Here is a 20,713-nt window from a genome sequence, read left to right on the forward strand (position 1 = left end):
TTATATATAAGTAAACTCAAACTGAAAGTAGAGGAATGAACATTCTTTCAATTATGTTATGATTTTTAAGCAATCACAATTCATTCTAAAGTTGGCTTCATAATGCCTTGAGTATTGCTGTAGGTTTTGCTATAGATGGATACCTAGTCTTTGAAGACTAAAGTAGAAGTGGAAGCGCAGCAGAATCTGGCACCTCAAAAGATGCAACTTGGCATAAGGATTATTTTGAGCTAAAGGCAACTGAGAATAAGTAGACACAGGAAAAATTATTTGCCCTCCCCCACCCCACCCTTCCCCTCTTTCTACCAAGTAGGACAGAGTTTGATCACTGAAGATGACTTAAGACCCTTATCATCCTGTAGATATCACCACAGGAATCTACACAACAAATTTTACAAAATAGCCTTTATCTACCATATATTTGCCTTTCTACAATTTACTGCCCTTATAAATCCAAGGTCCTTTTCCTTTGTCATTTCTTCAGAAACATGTTGTTCTTTGACAAAGATGCTATGTAAGCCAGAGTTCTAAGCCACTTCTTTGAGATTTACTCATTTTTCCCTGGGTATCTTCTATGTGTACATGTGGTATACGTGTTAACAAATGTCTTTTTTTCTTTGTTAATCTTTTGGTTTTGTTTGTTTGTTTTGAGATTAGGTAACACTCTGTTGTCCAGGCTACAGCACAGTAGCATAATCATTGTTCACTACAGCCTTAAACTCCTGGACTCAAGTGATCCTCCTGCCTTATCCTATCCAGTAGCTGGGAACACAGGCATGCGCCACCACACCTGGCTATTTTTTTATTTTTATTTTTTATAGACAAGACCTCATTATGTTGCCCAGGCTGGTCTTGAACTCCTGGCCTCAAGTGATCCTCCCACCTAAGCATCTCAAAGTGCTAAGATTACAGATATGAGCCACCACATTTGGCTGTCCTGTCTCTTATTACAAGGGATACTAGCTCAAAACTCTGAGAATTAGAAGAAAATTACTTTTTCCTTCCCTGCAAAGGGAATGTAACTTGGTGATTAAGGTCACAGACTTCTAGCTCAAGTAGTTCTGAATTCAAATCTACCTACGATATTTATTGGTTATGTGTCTTTAATTTATAGAACTTTTTTGAGTCTTAGTTTCTTTATCAGGAAGTGAGGTAACACTGTTTCATAAAAATTTTAGTACATTTAACATAAAGTAAAAAGTGCTTACTTCAGTAAGCCCAACACACAATTAGAGCTCAGTGAGATGTAGCCATTATCATTAAGCTGTCTGCCAAACTTGCCAAGACAAACAAACAAAAAGGCATTTTATATCATTAGCTTGAAAACGGAAAAACTGTGAAACATGCTGCATAAAGTAATACTAGAATGTAGTTTTAGTTTTTGATATTTAGATGTGATGTTTCAAAGTATTCATGGGAAGGGATCTGCATTTAATCTTTATAGAACACAAACTTGACTCTAACACTTCCTTGGCTCAGTATTGTAAAATCGTGGAAGGTCAGCTTCCTGAGTCACACTAATTTGGCTGCCACTTTCACCTACAAAATGAAGAATCATTTACGAAAGTGCTCGGCATTTCTACTTTGTGTACATTTTTAAATCGTAAATGAGTAGAAAAAAAATTGGTATGTTCCAAAAGGAACTGAAACAAGGTAAATATTAAATGTACTATGTCAAATAAATTAAGATTAGTAAAATACCCAGAGCTCCTCTACTGCCAGGAATACTGGATCTCTGTGTCTTAAGAGAAGCAGGTACCATGGCCGCGGTCTCTTGATCTTACTTCCCCATGGCTAGATAATGATGCTATGCCTGAGTCTAATAGTCCAGTATTTAGGATATAACAAATTTGTTGTCTAAGACAAGAATTTGATATTTAAGATATTATAGACAGGATTATTCTAACTTATGAATGGTAATATTTTATATAAACTCACTACTTTAGATTCATATAGACTTTCTAAAACATACAGAAAGAACAGAAACAAATGCATACCTAATTTTACTTATTCATCAAGACAGATCTCTATTATTACAGGCACAGTTTAAAACAGAAAAGAAATAAGATGTAGAGAAAATATTGTCAAGGTGATATTTTTGCCAATCAACTATTTTCGAGAAGTCATCGTTTATTCTAAGCCTATGCTTTTCATTCACAGTGAATCTAAATCTCTTCCTTTCATCTCTTGGGTGTCGGGATTCGTCACTCTTCCCATAAACAAAATGGATTCTAAGGAAAAAAAAAACAAATATACTTTAGGAATTTCTGAAGAAAACAACTGACAATAGTTCGTTTTTCTTAATATTTATCATTCGGTCTTTCTTCTCTGTAAGACAAATAGGCAGTGTCTAATAGTAAAGCCTTCTCCTTTGTCTCAAATTCATAATTATATTATCATTAATCATTTTCTGGTAATTTATGAAGTAAATCAACACCCACTACAGCTTGTCATGGAAAATGCATTAATCCTGTTTTTTACAGACGGAAGCAAAAACAAAGTGACAGAGAGGTGTTCTTCTAAATATAGAGACCCACTCCAGTGAACATAGCATAATAAAATGGTGATGAGTGTGGTAGAGTTTTACATTTAAGGCATTAACAATCACCATTTTATGCATGTAATGCAAGTCTTCAGAGTTAAATGTGCAACTTCACAGTTCTCCTACTTCAGCTCTGAATCAGAGCCTACTTTACTGCCAAAGACAATATTTTTGTATCTTTTGCTACTTTCAAATCCTCACCAAACTGATGTAAGTATATGGCATAAGTGCAAATACCTGTTTTCAGCCATTCTGTGTTTGCAGGTGAAAAGGAACTAAGAACTAAAGAACAAAACAGAAAGAATAATGTACTAAAATCTATTCACCTTTTTTTCAACAGTTAAGTGAAGTGGATTGAATGAATCAATATCAAATGTTGCCTTAAGATTCTTATGCTCGGATGTAATAAAGGTTAATTTCAAAGGTGATACGTTTTGCATAATTTTAAAGCTAATGAAAATGATATTTACATGTAGTTGAAATAATTGTGGGACAGCCCTTTTTTTTTATAAACTCTACTATTCAATCCAAAGACACTCTCTTTGAAGAACAAATAACATGGAAATAGACAAACTCCAGCAGATTTTACTTTTTATTATGAATAATTATAGTTAACATTTAATATTTGTTTCAAAATATTAAAATAATTCTGGAACAAAGAAAATAAAGATACATAAATACATTTCTCAGAATATATATTAAATTTAGTCACAATAGGAATAAGCAGTGATTCCTATATCTTCATAATACTAATGCCATAATGGTATTGCATTAAAATGTTCATCAGAATAGTTTGTTTGGAAAAATGTTAAACTAACTTCTACAAACACTAACTTAGAGTTGAAGACAATATCTTAAAATTTTAAATACCTAGAAGTGTAGAATATTACGTAAAAGTCCAGCCTTTTCAATCTGTTTTAATCCCAGCATTTTCTATCTGTTTCTTTTTCCAGGAAGAATCACATTTTGAATTGAGTCTTCATGCCATCATCAATCTACTCACTACTTAATTGGGCAGATCAGTAAAATCTCCCTTGACATAATAGCAAAGAATTTAGAGACAGACTGAAGCAAAAAAATTTTTTTTTATCTTCATGCCTTCTTCTTAAGTGTCCTCTATATTTAATCAATCTATTTATACAACATCTTCATCAGATGAAAGCAAATTTTACTTTCTAATATTACAATAGTATTACCAAGCTAATGGCTAGAAAAAAAAATTCTTAATGAATATTCTTTAATTCGCTTTTGCCCTCAACACATGACCTGAAAGAGTTCTAAATGCAATAACTTTCATTATGTCTGGAGTCCTGTCAATTTCAAAATCATAATTCACTATTTTTTCAGGAATGGTAACTTTCATGAGTATCTTTCACAATTTTCTTCTCAAATCTTATAAGGTTGGCCTATATCCTCAACCTTAAAAAGGTGCTTTATTGTCCTAGCAGTTTAGCTTAGTAAGGGCTTTAGATGAATATACTGCAATATAAAACTCATCTGATAGTAAAATCCAAATAATGTATACATTTTGAACAAAAGGACTGTTTGGCTAAAAGAAAATTTCCAGGCTATATAAAAATTGATTGTACTAAACCTAAAATCATTCATCCTCAAACTTTAGAAATCATCAACAGAACACATTTTATGTACACCATGAAGCCATTTAATAGTTCACTATGGTGATGCTAAATCACTATCTTCATTAATCTCAATGATTTCTTGAGTTCATTTGTGATAGAAAAATTGATAAATCACTAAATATATATTGTCTTAAGATAACAGCTCTTTCTACATCTTAAACAGCAACAATGGACAGTCCCTGATAAATGAGTGGCCATTTATTTTAAACAATACTTTAAAGGAGTAACCCTAGTTTAGAAAGTCTCATTACAATAGAGAACATAAAACAGTTCAAACTGTCATTAAGATCTGCTCATTAAGCATTATCACAAATAAATAAATAAGTAGGTTATTTGGGGTTTTGAATTTTTACTGCTGTTTTACTGATAACTGTTACTTGGCCTTAGCATATGACAAGTCATCAACTTGGAAAATAGGGTCAAACATAATTATTCTAAATGCCGTGATTTACTTGTGCATTGATGTTCAATGCAGCTTTTTTTCTTTCTGTCTCCATGGACATAATTATACATTAACTGTAACGAATTAGAATTATCCAAAAGTTAAATATACAGATCAAATGACAGAATACATTTGAACACTGACACATCCATTACCACAATTGAAGTTGTGTTAATGCACTCTCGTCAATTCTAAAACTGTTTCATTGTTTTTAAGATATGACTTTCAGAAAGGTCACTCAGCATTAGTTTCATTGAGCCAAAAAAGACTGATATATCCCTTACTGAGCCAATAATATTAGCATCCTAGTTAACCTAACGGATTCAGATTCTGAGATTAACTATGTCTCTTCTTCCTGTAAATGACTTTATACTTTTTCACTTTCCTTTCTTCTTTTATTCACTCACTCATTCATATTTATTAATTTATTCATAATGAACAGTTAGTATGTGCCAGGCACAGTGTTACAGGTTTCAAAAAGTCTTCTATTTAACTCTATGAGATGAGTACTACTTTTTTTTTTTTTTTTTTTAGATGGGAGTCTTGCTCTGTTGCCCAGCCTGGAGTGCAGTGGCCCGGTCTCACTCACTGCAACCTCTGCCTCTGGAATTCAAGTGAATCTCCTGCCTCAGTCTCCCAAGTAGCTGGTAGCTGGGATTGCAGTGTGCACCACCATGCCCAGGTAATTTTTTGTATTTTTAGTAGGGACGGGGTTTCACCATGTTAGCCAGAATAGTCTCCATCTCCTGACCTTGTGATCCACCTGCCTCAGCCTCCCAAAGTGTTAGGATTACAGGCATGAGCCACCGCACATGGCCCAAGTACTATTACTATTAAGTTCAAATAAGATATAGAGAAAGTGTGGCTTAGAAAGGACAAGCAACTTGTTTCACAACTGATAGTAAATTCAGCTGGAACTTGAGCTCAACCCAATTTTATAACCTCAATTTGTAGGGAAACTAATATTATGTGCAAGGCATTTTGGCAAATATTGGGCTGAATACAGAGATGAGTAAAATATAATTTCTACTATCCCATGGTAACTCTCACATGAGCAGTATGACTGCAGAGGGATCCTAAACATAAACCTGACAATTTTCCCACTGTATTCACATTTCTGGCTTCTCTTATTCACAAGAGAAAATGCTGCAGCAACTATCCAGACAATCTGGATTTCCCTGTGTTGACACTGTGCCCAATGCCAATCCTGTCTGCTACTTCTAAACTCACTTTTTTACCAAACTCCATCATCTTTCACTAGTTGCCCAAATTGGAGATTTGAAATTACCTTAGACTCCTCCCTTCCCCTCAGAACCTACACTAGTCACTTACTGTTTTCACATCTATCCCTGAATTCTTTCACAACTCCACACCTCTCAATTTCCATCCCCAATGTATCATCATAGAGAGTTGACCTGCATTCCCAGTTAGACACTTTCAAGTTATATAACCTGAGATAAACTATACAATCTTTCACTGAGCTTTTGTGTCTTTATTTATCAAATGTCTAATTTTTTGAAGTGGTTTTAGTTTTAGCAGTAGTTATATAAAATGGCTACCACATATATATAATAGCCATGATGGCAGCTATTATTACCACCACCTTATTTTAGGCCCCTGACATCTCTTAAAATACAATACCTGGTAAGTAAAATGCACTTAACAAATACCCACTGAAAGAACACATGACTTCAGCTATGTACATTCCAATTAGAAACGAACTAGTTCTGCTTAACATAATCAGTTCCCCCAAAGAATTCTCAAAAAAGTACCTGTTGGGTTATGCTTCATAATAAACAGAAATGGATGATTTGCTATAAATTGGTTTCGAGCCAGACTCATGATTACAGGGATGTGTATACCTATAAAATAGAGGCAGCAGTTATTTAGATATTTGCATTGAAAAGATCAGTAATGTAAGTATTTTCATAATACATTTTGTAGATAGAAAAAGTCCTTTTGTGTAAGGAGTTAACATGTGAAAAAATAACAATTTTCTAAATACAGAGGAATTTGCAGTAAATTTAAAAACCAAAGTACTGAAGAATAAATATTAGGTCACTCATAGAATAATTCTAACTTTTATATTTATGCTCAATGAGGAAGAAAGCCAGATACCAGATTCAATTTAGTGAAAGCAGTTGAAAAAATTTATCTTTTAAACAGTAATTTTCTGTTCACTCTTTATTTGTATTATATGATTTATTTCTATAATGTTTGTAATTCCTAATTCCTATTTAGGTATGTTTGCACCTCGTTTTTAAATTTCAAGTTTGTGGTAATCACATCCGAGCTCAAATTAATTTTTTTTAACTGACTTTTTCAAAATTATTCTGTGAGCTTAGAGCTTTTAGGATTTGTGCAGTGAATATGTGTGAGATTTTTATTATGAGATTTGAAGCAGAAATTTGCTGACTTAAAAATTACTTTCTATGATAATTTATATTATATTGCTCTATTACAGCATTTGTCAATATTAGAATGGGAAAATATAAAAGGTTATTTTTTCTTTCTAGACTAAATATTTTTATGCTCAATTCAGAGATTGCCTTTACCAATAATACAATTATTTTGTACTGTTATTTTCAGACTCCAGGAAAAATAAGATCACAATGTATCCTTAAAATTGAAAAACAGTCAAATATAATTTTTGTATGATAATATGAATGGCACTCTCCTATCCAGAATATCAAGGCTATGCTTCCCAAATAACCAGTGAATATAGGCTTACATCTGAGTTATTAAGAAAAATTCAAAAGCAAGGTCAGTTTTACTCCTATTCCCATTTACAGTGAATACTTGCATGTTTTTGCTTTTGAGCAGTCCCAGAGTGAATTTCTGAATGTCAAAATACCCAGGCTCACTATTCTGAGGAGTTTCATTATTGATTCATCTGCCTTCTCTTAATGATTGTTACAGAATCCTAGAAAATTTTAGACTTAAAATGAGTGGCAGTGGGCAACAGCAAAAAGAGCTCTGAACTTACAGTCAGGGAACAGGAGCTGTGTTCAAATTCTGCTGTTGATCAATAGTCTAACCTCAGGTGAGCCACTTCCCATTGCTGGGCCTGTCTGTACACCAATATAATGAGATCAAACAAAGATCTATAAGGACTCTTTCAGTACTGTTTAAAAGCAGCTGGAAAATTTGTCTACATGATCTAGCAATTTCATCCAAATATAACCTTTTGACTTCTTCAAATGTTAATATAGCTCATCCCCTACAATCCTAGTTCCTTGAGCACAGCAATGCAAATTCCTTCAGGAGATGACAAAATAGTAATGGCATCCAGTGTGTTTCATCCAGATGTCAAAATCCATTGGCCCGATGCAACATTGCAAATTAATCGAGAATTTAATAAATGAATATCAATTTTTATATACTTATCAGTAAGACATTTTAAATGATAAATAGCTTTTAAATATTGATTAAAATCCAAATCATATAAGGGATTAAAATAGATTTAAGAGGAATTCATTAAAGTTGCTTGTCCATTTCTAATTAATTTTAAGGCTTTTTTCTAATTATTTTTCAAGCATTATTTCTATGCAGCATAGATGCTATTTAAAATGTCATTTGTTCAAGAAAATATGGCCTAGAAGAGTGGTTCTCAAACTAGAATGTACAAATAAATTTCCTAGTGATCTTGCAAAATGCAGATTCTGATTCAATAGGTCTAGGTTTTGGACCTAAGATTTTGCATTTCTAACAAGTTCCCAAGTGGTGCTGTTGTTGGTCTGTGCACTACATTTGTAATAAAAAGGTCAAGATACAAGCCACTATGAAGCACTGGTTCTTGGATGCACATTGGTATTGCTTAGGAAAACCTAAGAAAATATTGGACTCTGAATTTCACTTCCAAAAATACTGATTTAATTATTTTGGGGTGTGGACTGGGCATAGGCATTTTTAAAGCTTCCCAGGTGATTTTTATGTGCAGGGTAAGTTTCAGAGCCACTGCCATAGAGATAATAATAAGAATCAAATGAGCAAAGTGGGGACAAAGTTGGTGTAGTGAAAAAATGAAATAAAATACAATTATGTAAGGGTGAGCATTCCTAAAAAATAATGATTTTATATTTGAGCCCTAAAGTTTTCTCCACAGGTCCTATCTGGTAATTCGAAGGTAATCCAGTTTTGCAAATGAGCAAATACCAGTAGATAGGCCTCAACTCTTAATCAAAACCCTTCCTTTCCTTTTTATATCATGCTGTGACTGAACAGAAATATGAACAGCTTCTACAACCGTTTCCTTTTTTCCCTCCTGTAGTGTATTAGACAGCAGAAGAGAAAAAGGGGATTATAATACTTCAAAAGGGCCAGCACCCTAATGTTTATCCTCTCCCCGTCTTTCCTCCTAGCTTGGCCAGAAATCATTCGTCCTACCAGTTGATGTTGCAGCTTCACTGCCATCTTCATTTATCTCAAAGAAAACTTTTTGCATGACTTGAGAAACATATACTTCAGATGAATCTGGTAAAAAATATGAAAGTGTATTTAAGAGTTAAAATCAAGAGCCATTACCTATGTGGTTCCAGATTAATTACATTTTCTCTTTCTTTCCTTCTTTTTTTTTTTTTTTTTTTTTTTTTAAGTTGGAGTCTTGCTCTGTCCCCCAGGCTGGAGTGCAGTGGCACAATCTCGGCGCACTGCAACCTCTGCCTCCCAAGTTCAAGCAGTTCTTTCATCTCAGCTGGGATTACAGGCACCTACCACCACATCAATCTAATTTTTATATTTTTAGTAGAGATGGGATTTCACCGTGCTGACTAGGCTAGTCTCAAACTCCTGACCTCAGGTGATCCACCCGCCTTTGCCTCTTAAAGTTCTGGGATTACAGGTGTGAGCCACCGTGCCTGGCATAAGTACCTTTTCTAATGATCAAAGACAGAGAAACAAATAAATTCATTCTTTCCCACTTAGTCAATTTGCTACAGATAAAGGTGGTTTAGGTTTAGCTCTTCCAGAGATGACATATATACAAAGATAGAGAGATCAAGTTTTTCTGTGACATAAAAGGTAAATGATGTAAGCCTCAAATCAAGTATCCAACTAAGTGAAATATTTGAAGGGATAGCTTTTCCTCCCTTAGCCATCTTCTATAGACAGAATGAAAGAGGCTTTCCAGATCTGAATTAATCCCACTCTGTATGTTTAATCTCAAAGCCAAAGTGCCTTTTATATTCTGTATTTAGTTTTGATCTGAGTTTAAAACAAAATGTACTTTCCTTCAAATCTGGGAAAGCTATCAAAGTCTAAGGAACTTCTGTGTCACCTGTTATAAAATCACTTCAGAGATATGCTTTAAAACCTGTTAAAATTTTCAGGATAAGATAGAGTCTTACAGTGTTTTGTTCTGGGGTGAGTACAAGCTGAGAGTGAATGATATTTCTCCTCTTGGTGGAACTGTTGTATATGTGAAGTGTTTCTGGTAGAGTGACTTGTAAGGAAAGTCCCCTCAAGAAGGAAGAAGTGAAACCAGGAGCCCACAAGCCATGTCAAGCTGGCTTTGCAAGACAAGATAGAGCTGACAATGTTCCTCAGAGGACAAAGGAAGCATGCCCTAGAAAACTGCCTGGCTCCCAGTTGGCTTGCAATAGATATTTGTAATATGTAAGTCAATAATAAATAAGTCAATGCATCTGAATATGTCTAGTGATAGAAACCTGTAAAATAGAGAAAGATGGGTATCCACACTATTAGTGTGAATTAACTGAAATGCAAGAGAATATTTCTCTCAAGGTCAGGCAAATAAGCACCTTCTTCTCCCAGGATTTCCTGGCGTAAGATCAATAAACACAGAGGGAATGACCTGGTGGCCCACACCAAGAGCAACAACCAAAAAGCAGCTTAGGGAGAAGTGAAGAATTTCAACCAGTTTAGCAACGGCACCAGCCCAAATGACTCCCCGGCTATTAGAGTAAACACCTTCGTCTCCTTTGTTCCATCTCGCTATAGACAAAACTCAGTCCTAGGAAAAGAACAGGACCTGAAATATAACAGGTTAGAAGTAACAATGTGGACTCTATAAACCTATTCATTATACCTTCAAAATAATTATTTGCCCTAAATTTTAAATGAAAATTCTAAGTACATTGTTATTAAATTAGGAGAACAAGAAAACAATACATTTGCTAGAAGATGTGCAAGTAAATATTAAGGTGATACTCTTTCCACTTGCTTTATATTTAACTATGTGCCACATGCTAAACTACATGATTTACATACATTATTTTATTTATTTCCCCAGTCACTACATTATCTCATTTAACAGATTAGAATGTTTAGACTCAGAAAAGTTAATTATTTTACTACGGGGCTACACAAGGAGTAGTAACTAAGTGAGAAGTTAAATATTTTTCTCAAAGTTTCCAAAGTAACTCTATAAAAACATTTTATTCAAAATTTGTGAACCATATAATTATAATAGTTGGGTAGCTTCATAGTAGCCTTTAGTGAATGTCTATTGCACGAATGATAAGTAGAGATAGCAGAGAATTTACTGTGCTCCTAGCTAAAAGCTGAGGTATCAGCATTGGCTATGACTATTCTATTCTAGGAAATAAGACAGAACAAAAATGGTTAAAACAACTCAAATAGGTAACTCAACAGGGAAAGAACAGAAAATGCTGGACTGCTCAGTGTTATTTTCTTGAATAAAGTCTTTCATGAAACACTTTGGAAGTATTTTCTTTAAAAATCTACCTGTAACAGGAGATTTTATAGAAGTCACAAATTGCTGGGAATTTGCAGAACAAGTGGCTGTTTGAAGTGTCTGAGGCATATTGAGTGATCTCCTTATGACTGGAAAGAAGTTTCAGAAGAAGAAGTGCATGAAAAATGGTTTGTATTATTGAGGTGGTTGTGTCTCAGAGCACACTTACAGAGCATCCTGTTGAAGTATTTAATGTTGACCACCTCATATCTAGTGCTGATAAAATTGTCAGAGAAGGCAGACCTATCTGTCCGTGTGTGAACAAGTAGCTACACCATGTGTGCAGGTGATAATGAACATTTTGATATTTGTGACCTCATTCAACTCCTCCATCAGAAAGTTTTTCATTCTATTCATTTGCCCACATAATTGATGAGCGATGACTAAATTAACAATATATTTTCAAAGCCCAGATAGCTATATAGAAATATGTAAAACATTTCTGCAAGATTTCATGTTATGATTCAAAACCCCACCAGACAGACAAGTTTAGCCCCCTTCTTATAGAACAGAAGATTGGATTTAAAAGAGGGTAAGTAACATGGGAAAAACTGGCCCTCTTTATCCATTTTTTTTAGGTACTTATTTTTTAACTAGTGAGTACCACTGAAACTAGAAGAATTAAAAGACTGTCTTGACTTTGTTGTGCAAGCGAACGTGTTAACCATGCAGGACTCCCCTGGTGTGAGTTAGCATAAGAGCACCATCTTCTCAGATTTGTTATCAGCCCAGAAGACTCTGTTGCTAAATCTGCAAGCTGTAGTGTTACAGTTTCTTGATTATGTTCATCATCCAGCAGCTTATGGATGACTATTTCATGTGTTCTCATATTAGTGAATTAATACTTGCAAATTGCTTTGTAAGAGCTATATTAGCTCTGCTTAGATGAAAGACTCAAAGTTGTAATTCCCGTTATTCAGACTAGGAAATCCAAACTGGGCAGAAATACAAAACCCATATAATACTTTTACTTACGTAATTTTATTAGAAATATAGCTAGAGTGCTTATCTAATATTCTAAAATGCTTTTTTGACTTTCATTAAGAAAAACTACTTAAACATAAAATAATGGGCTTGTTTACAGACAGCTCAACATGACTACTATGACATTTATTCACTGTGCGTATATTTAGCAGAGCTGAATGCTCTTTGAGTTTTAAGCTCAGTTAATGTAGTCCTAACAAAACAAATTAACATGATAATATAAGAAATACTTATCATACTACCTGTTATTCCAGAAAGGTCGCAGCCACCACTAAATATCTCAGTTATGTTCAAAGAATACAAAACATCTTTGAGGTCTACTTTTTGTTCTACTTTAAATCTGTTATTTAAAAAAGAAGAAAAAGAAAAGTCTTAAAACACTGCACATTTTTGCTACCAATATTTTTTTAATGGATGACTTGGAGGACAATATATTATAAAATATTTTGTTTTTATTATCTCAATTACATTTTCTCACTTTTCACAACATTTTCCCCAGCTCCAACAATCAATTCTAGGTTGCTAGTATCTTACTTGCCAGATAAATGATTGGAAGAAAGAGGGAACAGAAACTGTATTTTTTTGAAGTAGCAATTACCAAACAAAACTAGGTGAGAATTCTAAGGTCTCAATTGCGTGGCTCCTTTCTAAGACTCAAATTTCCCTATTAGGTATTGAAGATTTCACACCATCAAAGATGGTTCCTAGCAGATTTCCATGACATGGTGAGCAGGGAACAGGAGTCCACAGTCCTTGGAGAAGACTGTTAACTATTAAGGAACAGAGAAGCATTTATAACCTCTCATTCATCTTGCCCATTGTCCCAGTCGATGTGACATTCTTCAGTTTATGGACAGGCCTAATATCTTCTGAATAGGCCCTGTAAAAGGATAAAGGAATGGGACCCAGATTTCTTTCACAGGAAAAAAAAAAGTACAGGAACTAGCCAGTGCTTCCAATACAGAGCCATAAGTTAGGATGCTAGTGTCTGGGTTACTAGTCTGTGCTTTAATTTGCCTCACCTATGAAAAAGGAATTTAAAGATAATCCCAAAAGATTTTCTCAGCCACTGATCAAGTCAAAAGCAATCACTAAACCTCACTTTCCCATTTAGATAAAAAGGTGGCAGAGGGGTGAAGCAGGGGCAGGGGAGAGGGGGGGAAGAAGCTAGTATTTACTGACTTCATAGAAGCTTAAAGAAAGCCAGATTGGAACTGTTTATGAAAGAAAAGACACAAGTAATAATCTTAAACAGGGAGTTACATGTATTTCCTGCATCAGCAAAATTCCCAGCAATTCCCACTGAAGAGCTTCATCTATGCCCTCTGGGCATTGGTCCCTGTGCTCCCCAGTTGAATGTATACACTACTGCTCAAGGATCCCCGTTCATTCAGCAGGTAGGCCCATATCTAGAGCTAGAAATCAGGTGGGGCCATCAGTCTAATTAAATCATTGTTTTAATTGGCAAATACTGAATGAGCTTCTTAATCATAATTCTCCAAAACAATGAGCGTGCTGTGGCAGAACTCTACTGGGACTAAATATTTCTTAGTAAAATAATATGAACTTTTGGAAGATGGTAACTCATTCAGAACCTGTTTACATGTGAATGGACTCAACATGCACGTTAACATCTGCTGATAATGAAAATGGCTTACTGTACGCCAACTGTTTTCAACTTCTTCCTTGTAACTTCCTACTAAGAAAGATAATACGCAACATGATGGTTTGGAAGTTGGGCTCTTTTCCTGTTTTTATTACCACAGTCTTCAAATTGAAGGCCGTATGGGCTTTCAAAGGGTGGAGAATATTTGTTCTAATCTACCTACAAATGGCCATAATAGTTCAATAATTTTAGGATAATGACAGGAATACTGCAAGACTTATTACAACTTCTTATAATGCCTAATTATCACTGGAGAGTCATTTAAGTAACAGTCCTGCTCTAATATAATCCAGTGAAACCTACAGCAATAGAAACACATTCAGCCATCTAATGAAAGTATAATCTACAGCCAATTCCTAGTTATCCATAATTATTGGAGCCATGAATAGTCACATGCGAAGAAGCACTACCATGTGTTAGGTACTTAATATAAATTATAGTTTTTAATCTTCACAAAAATCTAAGGGAGTCAGCATTATTATTTCCAATAATGTATAAGAAAATAGAAGCCTGAGGAGGTTAATTTCCAGGGTCAAGGTCAAGATGGGTTCCAGAGCTATGATTTAAACTCAGGTCCATTTGAAGTCAAAGCTAATGTGCTGCCACTACCATCTAATCAAAATGTAATTCAATACCACCATATTGGTCAATATATATAATGTCCCTCTTCCAAAGTTTATGAGTCCTCATATTTCTCCCAGATGTGGTTTATTTTCCCTTTTCCTGGATCCTCCTCTAAAATTGTCAAAAGATCAGCAGGCCAAGGTAAAACAATGAGCAGCAAAATGCTAGATAGACAATTAGCAACTAAATCATGAAATGTATTTTTAGCATATACAAATAATATCTATTTGCTTAAAAGACAGTAGTAATTCACTCCCAAATGTAACCATTGGGCTGAACCTAATTTTACACAGGTAAAAGCTGCAGAAAAATGAGAAACAATCCTAATTTTTGTTTTAAGAATGACCTACTTCTGGCCTCCTGGCCCTACTGGAGAATGTCCCTTCTTTTCCCCTATCTCCAGAGTTCTTATCTAATGAAAAAAGTCTTAGATCAATCTCCCTCTTGGTTGTGTTATTATTATCTGAAATCTCAGCTTTGCTACAGTGGGCTTGAGTCATTCTTGATGTATTAGGCTATTATTACAGTACTATAAAGAAGTACTTGAGACTGGGGTAATTTATAAAGAAAAGAGGTTTAATTGGCTCACAGTTCCAAAGGCTGCACAGGGAGCACAATACTGGCATTTGTTGGTTATTGGGGAGGTATCTGGAAACTAACAATCATGGCTGAGGGCAAAGAGGAACAGGTATGTCTTACATGGCTGGAGTAGGAGGAAGAGAGATAGGGGGCAGGGGCTACACACTTTCAATTAACCAGATCTCATGAAAACTCTAGCACGAGAATAGCACTGAAGGGGGAAATTTGCCCCCAAGATGCAATCACCTTCCACCAGGCCCCATTTCCAACATTGAGGATTGCAATTTGACATGAGATTTGGGTGGGGACATAAATCCAAACCATATCACTTGTACTGATCATAGCTGGAACCAACCAAACCAAATCTTAGGGTGGCTCACAAGGAGATAAATGCAACATAGTCTTTGACAGTGGCAGTCCTAGATGGTTATGAGAATACACAGTAAATTCTGGTCACTTTCCAATTACCTCATGGTGTGTGTGTGTGTGTGTGTGTGTGTGTGTGTGTAATAATTAAAATAATCTATTAACCTCACAGGCTGAATTTAAGATACTTTCTGCTACATATGAAATATATCTACATAATGTTTAATGTACACCTAGTATTCCAATTTTTATCCATATCCAGTAGGTCAAAGTAAATGAACATTTTGTAATCACTACTGCAGCTGGTCAAGATGTATCTATTCTCATATCCAGTCTCATTTTCTTTGCCTTCCTCTCAGCCACACACAAGTTACATTCACCCACTTATAGATCAAGGCTGGCCAAGCCTAGAATTAATTTCCACCCAGCAAAAAGATGACCCTTTATGTCCTATGTTAAGGGTTATATCTTTTGAAAACTCTCCTTGGTATGGGTACTCCAGATCTCTCACCCTACTGCTCACCCTGTCACTGATGGCTGTTCTGTTCTGTGCTCCCTCTCATTCTTACCCCACAGTCACCTGTTTTCAGACTCCTGGCTGACATCTTCTAGTATTAGTCCGGCCATTAAATTAGCTGTGTGACTACAGGCAAGGTATTTACCTGTTTCCATCTTATCTGTAACCTGAATATAAAACTAGATCTTTATCAAATTTATTGAGGGATTAAGTGAGACATGATGGGGGCATCTATTACAATGTTGGCATTATAATGTATGGCGACTAAGTGTTAGAATTAAATGAGAATAATAATACAAATAACATTTAGTTAATATTGAATACTAAAAAATGTATACACATTATCTCATGGAATCCCAACACTAAGAAGCATGTATTATTATTACTGTATTTAACAGTAGAAGAAAAATCTTAGAAAAGTAAAGTAATGTGCTTAAAGTTATGTAGTAAGAAAGTACAGGGCTCTGGGTCTTCAATATTATTTTCAGTAATCTGTTTTCAACAGTTGACAAAAAGTGCTATGAGATACCACATCAGCCAATATTTTTAAAGAATGATATCTCTCAGAAAGACCATGGCTATTATTAAGATAGTACTATACTTTCGAATAGAACTGTAGTGCTTAACAACTTTAAAGGCCCACACTTCCAAAAATTCAGTGAGAACTATAAAACCTTTCCCAAGGAAAATACATAGATAACCTTACATGCATAAACTTGCAAATAATTTCAGGGCTTCAAGGACCCTTGGAGGTATATCCCAGACCTCTCTATAAGTCCATGATGCCCAGGGTAAGGAGTACTACAAAAGAGCAAGAATTCACAGCCCTCTTGTTTTCTAGTAAGTTGAGCCCGAATCCCCCAAACAACCTATGTCTTCTTAACTCGTATCTAGTTAGTCACATATTCCAACAACTTCACCAGTTCCTTACTATTCCCAGTGAAACTGCTCCCTTTAAACACTCTTTACTTAATGTCTGAGTTGTTGCAGTGGTTTCTTAACTGATCTTTTGGGCTTTAGTCCTTCCCTCTTCAACAAATCGTGGACATCACCACTACTCAGTTTAAAATAACAAGTGTTCATTGAATAGCTACTATTTTTTTATATACATGCTTTTTGCTGCAGTCACGGAGAAGAAACATGCACAGTTCTTCACTTCAAGTAGCTTATGGGTCAGAGGGGAAGATGAACAATTAACTTTAATGTAACTGCTACACAGAAATAAACACAAGGTACTAGAACTTTTCCCAACGGGGAGAAGGGAAGATGCTTGTATAATCTTGCTTGAAGAGATCAGAAAGGCTTGCTAAAACCCAGACTTAATTTTAAGGACCAATAGAAATTACACAGGAAATAGGGATGGTTGGCAGGGAGAGAGGGGGTAAATGAGGAAGAGGAAAATTTTTCAGACAAGTTATCCAGGGTGAACATAGTCATTGTGACTAGTACATATATCTTTCTAAAACACTGATTTAATCATCTTATTGCCTTACTTGGACATTTTCAACAATTCTTCATTGCATATAGGATTTATTCCTCAATTCCTTTAAAACCCAGCTCAAGTCCTTCTTTCACAAAGGCTTTGTTTACACTTCCAGTTTCCGATGCCCTCTCTCTTTTTGTGAACTTTCTAACGCTTACTGATTATACCATTCTTTTAGTTCTTACTGTACATTGCTGTATAGTCTTAGTGAATTTCTTGTGCAAATTTTGTACTATTGAGTTTATCAATAGGTGGTAACCATCGTATCAATAAGGAACCTATTGCTTTGCATCTGTCCCAGGCTCTTGCCCATAGTAGAATCCCAATCAATATGTGCTTTTGAACAGGAAATACACTTTCTAATAAGTATCAAACTAATAAGGCTGTGAGTCAACATGTGAGCTAATCCTTCTCTGTCAACACTAATTGAATGGCAATCAATTTATCTTTTCAGTGACTCAGTTTTCTTATCTGTGAAATGGGAAAATAACCAAGTGAGATGATAAAATCACAACATCTACTATTAAAATATAAATGTTAATGCTTCACAAAGTTAAAAGTTACTTGTTTATTTACCTTTTTATAAGTATTAAGTTATCATTTTTGCCCATACACACAATTTTTAAACTCTATTCTCAGAATGTTTCTTCTACAGAGAAGAATCCAGCATATAGCAATTATGTTTTAAACTCTTCAACCTAAAGAAGTTTGATTACTAAAATATTTAGAGGATCTCATACTACATTTAGACAAAGTAATATGATTATTTTAGCTAATATTCACTTGCAGGATGATGTTTAAAATTATATATCTAGTATGTTACAGATAATAAGTAATGGAAAGCACCTGAGTGTTTTTAAACAATATCTTATTGGCCTCAAGTCTAAACTAGTTATACACAAAAGAGAAGAAGAAGTGTTTCTTAAGCAGTAACTATACTCCAAATAGTCACTCACATGCTCCTTTCTACTGTAGCTTATATGTAAGCATTCTTATGATTTTTTTGGCATGTGTTAAACTTTGCTACCATAGAGAAATTTTGTTTTACAACAATACAGAATTTATTATAGCTGGTGTTATGGGTTGAATTGTGCACACTCCCTTTCCCAAATTCATATGTTGAAGCCCTAACCCCCAGTACCTTTTAATGTTACCTTATTTGGAAATAGGGTTATTTTAGATAGAACGAATTAGGCTTAGGTTACACTGTAGTAGAATGGGCCTTAATCCAATATGATTGGTGTCCTTATAAGATATGAGAACACCACACGAAGACAGATGGCTACATGGCAACAGAAGAAAAGATTGGAGTGATTTATCTACATAGTGGAGGAACACCAAGGACTTCCAGCCACTACCAGAAGGTAGGAAGAGGCAAGGAAGGATTCTCCTAATGGTCTCAGTGAGAACATGCTGTGCTGACACCTTGATTTTGCATATTTAGCCTCTGGAACCGAGAGAATAAATTTCTGTTGTTCTAAGCCACCTACTCTGTTGTGTTGTACTGTTATGACAGCTCTAAAAAACTAACATAGCTGATCAAGCTGTTCCAATTTTATCAAAATCTTTAAGTTATTGGTTTGAAAACCATTACATGTTTATTCAGATGTCAAAGAACCACAACACTCAGTAATAAAATGCAAAACTGTCAGTCTACCCCAAACATTTATTGAGCCTATATTATTTTCTCTTCTGTACCAAACACGTATTTTAAATGGGTATTTTTCTGTTGTGAGGAAATTGTTCATTTTGGGAGAAGTGTATTTCAGAACTTTTAATCCATGATTTTGTGCTCAGGAAACTTACATGAATGTGATAAATGAGTTCTGATAAGTTAAAATTGTTAATGAACTAAATCCAGAAGCAAATTGTTCCTTTAGGAAATCAGAAGACATTAATTTCATAAAAAGTGAACACATTTTAACTGTAATGCTGTATTAATGGGATTAAATAATAACAAATTTCTGTTATGAATTTTTTTTAAAATTTCACTTTTCCTTCTACAGAGAGAAGTTTTTAAGTAAATGGCTAGTATCCTATTTTTCATGATGCTCCATGTATGGGAAAGAGGGAAAGCCTTGTCAAGAGACTCAGAGAATAAATTTAGAGTGACTAGAAAGTTGAATCCTGGTTTTTAAGATAGTTGAAATTAAATAAAAGAGAAATAATACGGAATTTCTTTCTCTGAAAATATTTATGTAATTTAATTCAATAATACTTATTTAGCACATACTGTATACCACGAAGTATGCTAGGGACAACAGAAACTAATATATACAAGATCTACTCTACCGTCCCAGAAATCACATTTTAATAGGACAGACAGGAATGTGAGAAAGAAAGAAAAATGCGATGTAATAAGTGCTATGATGAAAATTTTCATGAAGTGTTCTAGAAATTTATATAATGAATGGTTCCCCCTAACTAGGCATGTTTGAGAAAATCTACATGGAAGCAGTAACCTTGAGGGAAACAATGGAGGACTAATGGAAGTTACTGGCGAGACACCACGGAGAAGGGCCTGCCCCACAGAATAGAAAGGAGCAGAGTCTGAGAAGTCAGAGAAGGCAACGTTTCTAGTTTGGTACTGACTGGGCAGTGATCTTTTCAACAAAGGAAAAATACAGTCATCATTTATTTAGCACCTTCTAGTTGCCAGACTTTGTGCTATGAATAGTAGTATGTAATGAGATACTGTAACTGAGTCTGCCAAGTTTTTAAATATCATTGGTGGCTGGAATTTGTATGGAAAAAGGAGATACAACTGCCAACTATTGTTTTTGTTTCTATATAAGTGAAGATTCAAATTCAGCTTTTAAGGCAAATTGTTCTTTTATTTGGGAAAGCAATACAATGGGCTTTTTCATTTTGCAAGTAGAACCGGTGGGATGGAGATGGAGAATTTTGAGATGATGAGGGTGTAAGCTATTTTATATGATATGAAAACATTGTTTTCACTGAAATTCCCTGCTGTATATCCTTTTTTCTTCTCTTTTCTTTTCTTTTTTTGAGATAGGGTATTGCTTTGTTGTCCAGGCTGAGTGCCAGAGTGCAGTGCCAGGATCACAGCTCACTGAAGCCTCAAACTCATGGGTTCAAGTGATTATCCTGCCTTACCCCCCACAGTAGCTGGGACTACAGGCACATACCGCCAT

General features: G+C 34.9%; 1 protein-coding gene across 1 annotated transcript in view; it reads right to left on the reverse strand.

Annotated features, from left to right (window-relative positions):
* Positions 1-1,343: 1,343 nt before the first annotated feature.
* SERPINI2 (serpin family I member 2) overlaps positions 1,344-20,713 on the reverse strand; it is a 30,276-nt gene continuing 10,906 nt past the window's right edge. The window contains exons 5-8 of the mRNA XM_010335698.3: positions 12,566-12,663; positions 9,011-9,097; positions 6,397-6,486; positions 1,344-2,231 (exon numbers count right to left, since the gene is read on the reverse strand). Of these exons, the coding sequence (XP_010334000.2) occupies positions 2,155-2,231; positions 6,397-6,486; positions 9,011-9,097; positions 12,566-12,663 (352 nt within the window). The 3' untranslated portion in view covers positions 1,344-2,154. The remainder of the gene's footprint in view (positions 2,232-6,396; positions 6,487-9,010; positions 9,098-12,565; positions 12,664-20,713) is intronic.

Source organism: Saimiri boliviensis, chromosome 9 (genome assembly GCF_048565385.1).
Source record: "Saimiri boliviensis isolate mSaiBol1 chromosome 9, mSaiBol1.pri, whole genome shotgun sequence".
Classification (NCBI taxonomy): domain Eukaryota; kingdom Metazoa; phylum Chordata; class Mammalia; order Primates; family Cebidae; genus Saimiri; species Saimiri boliviensis.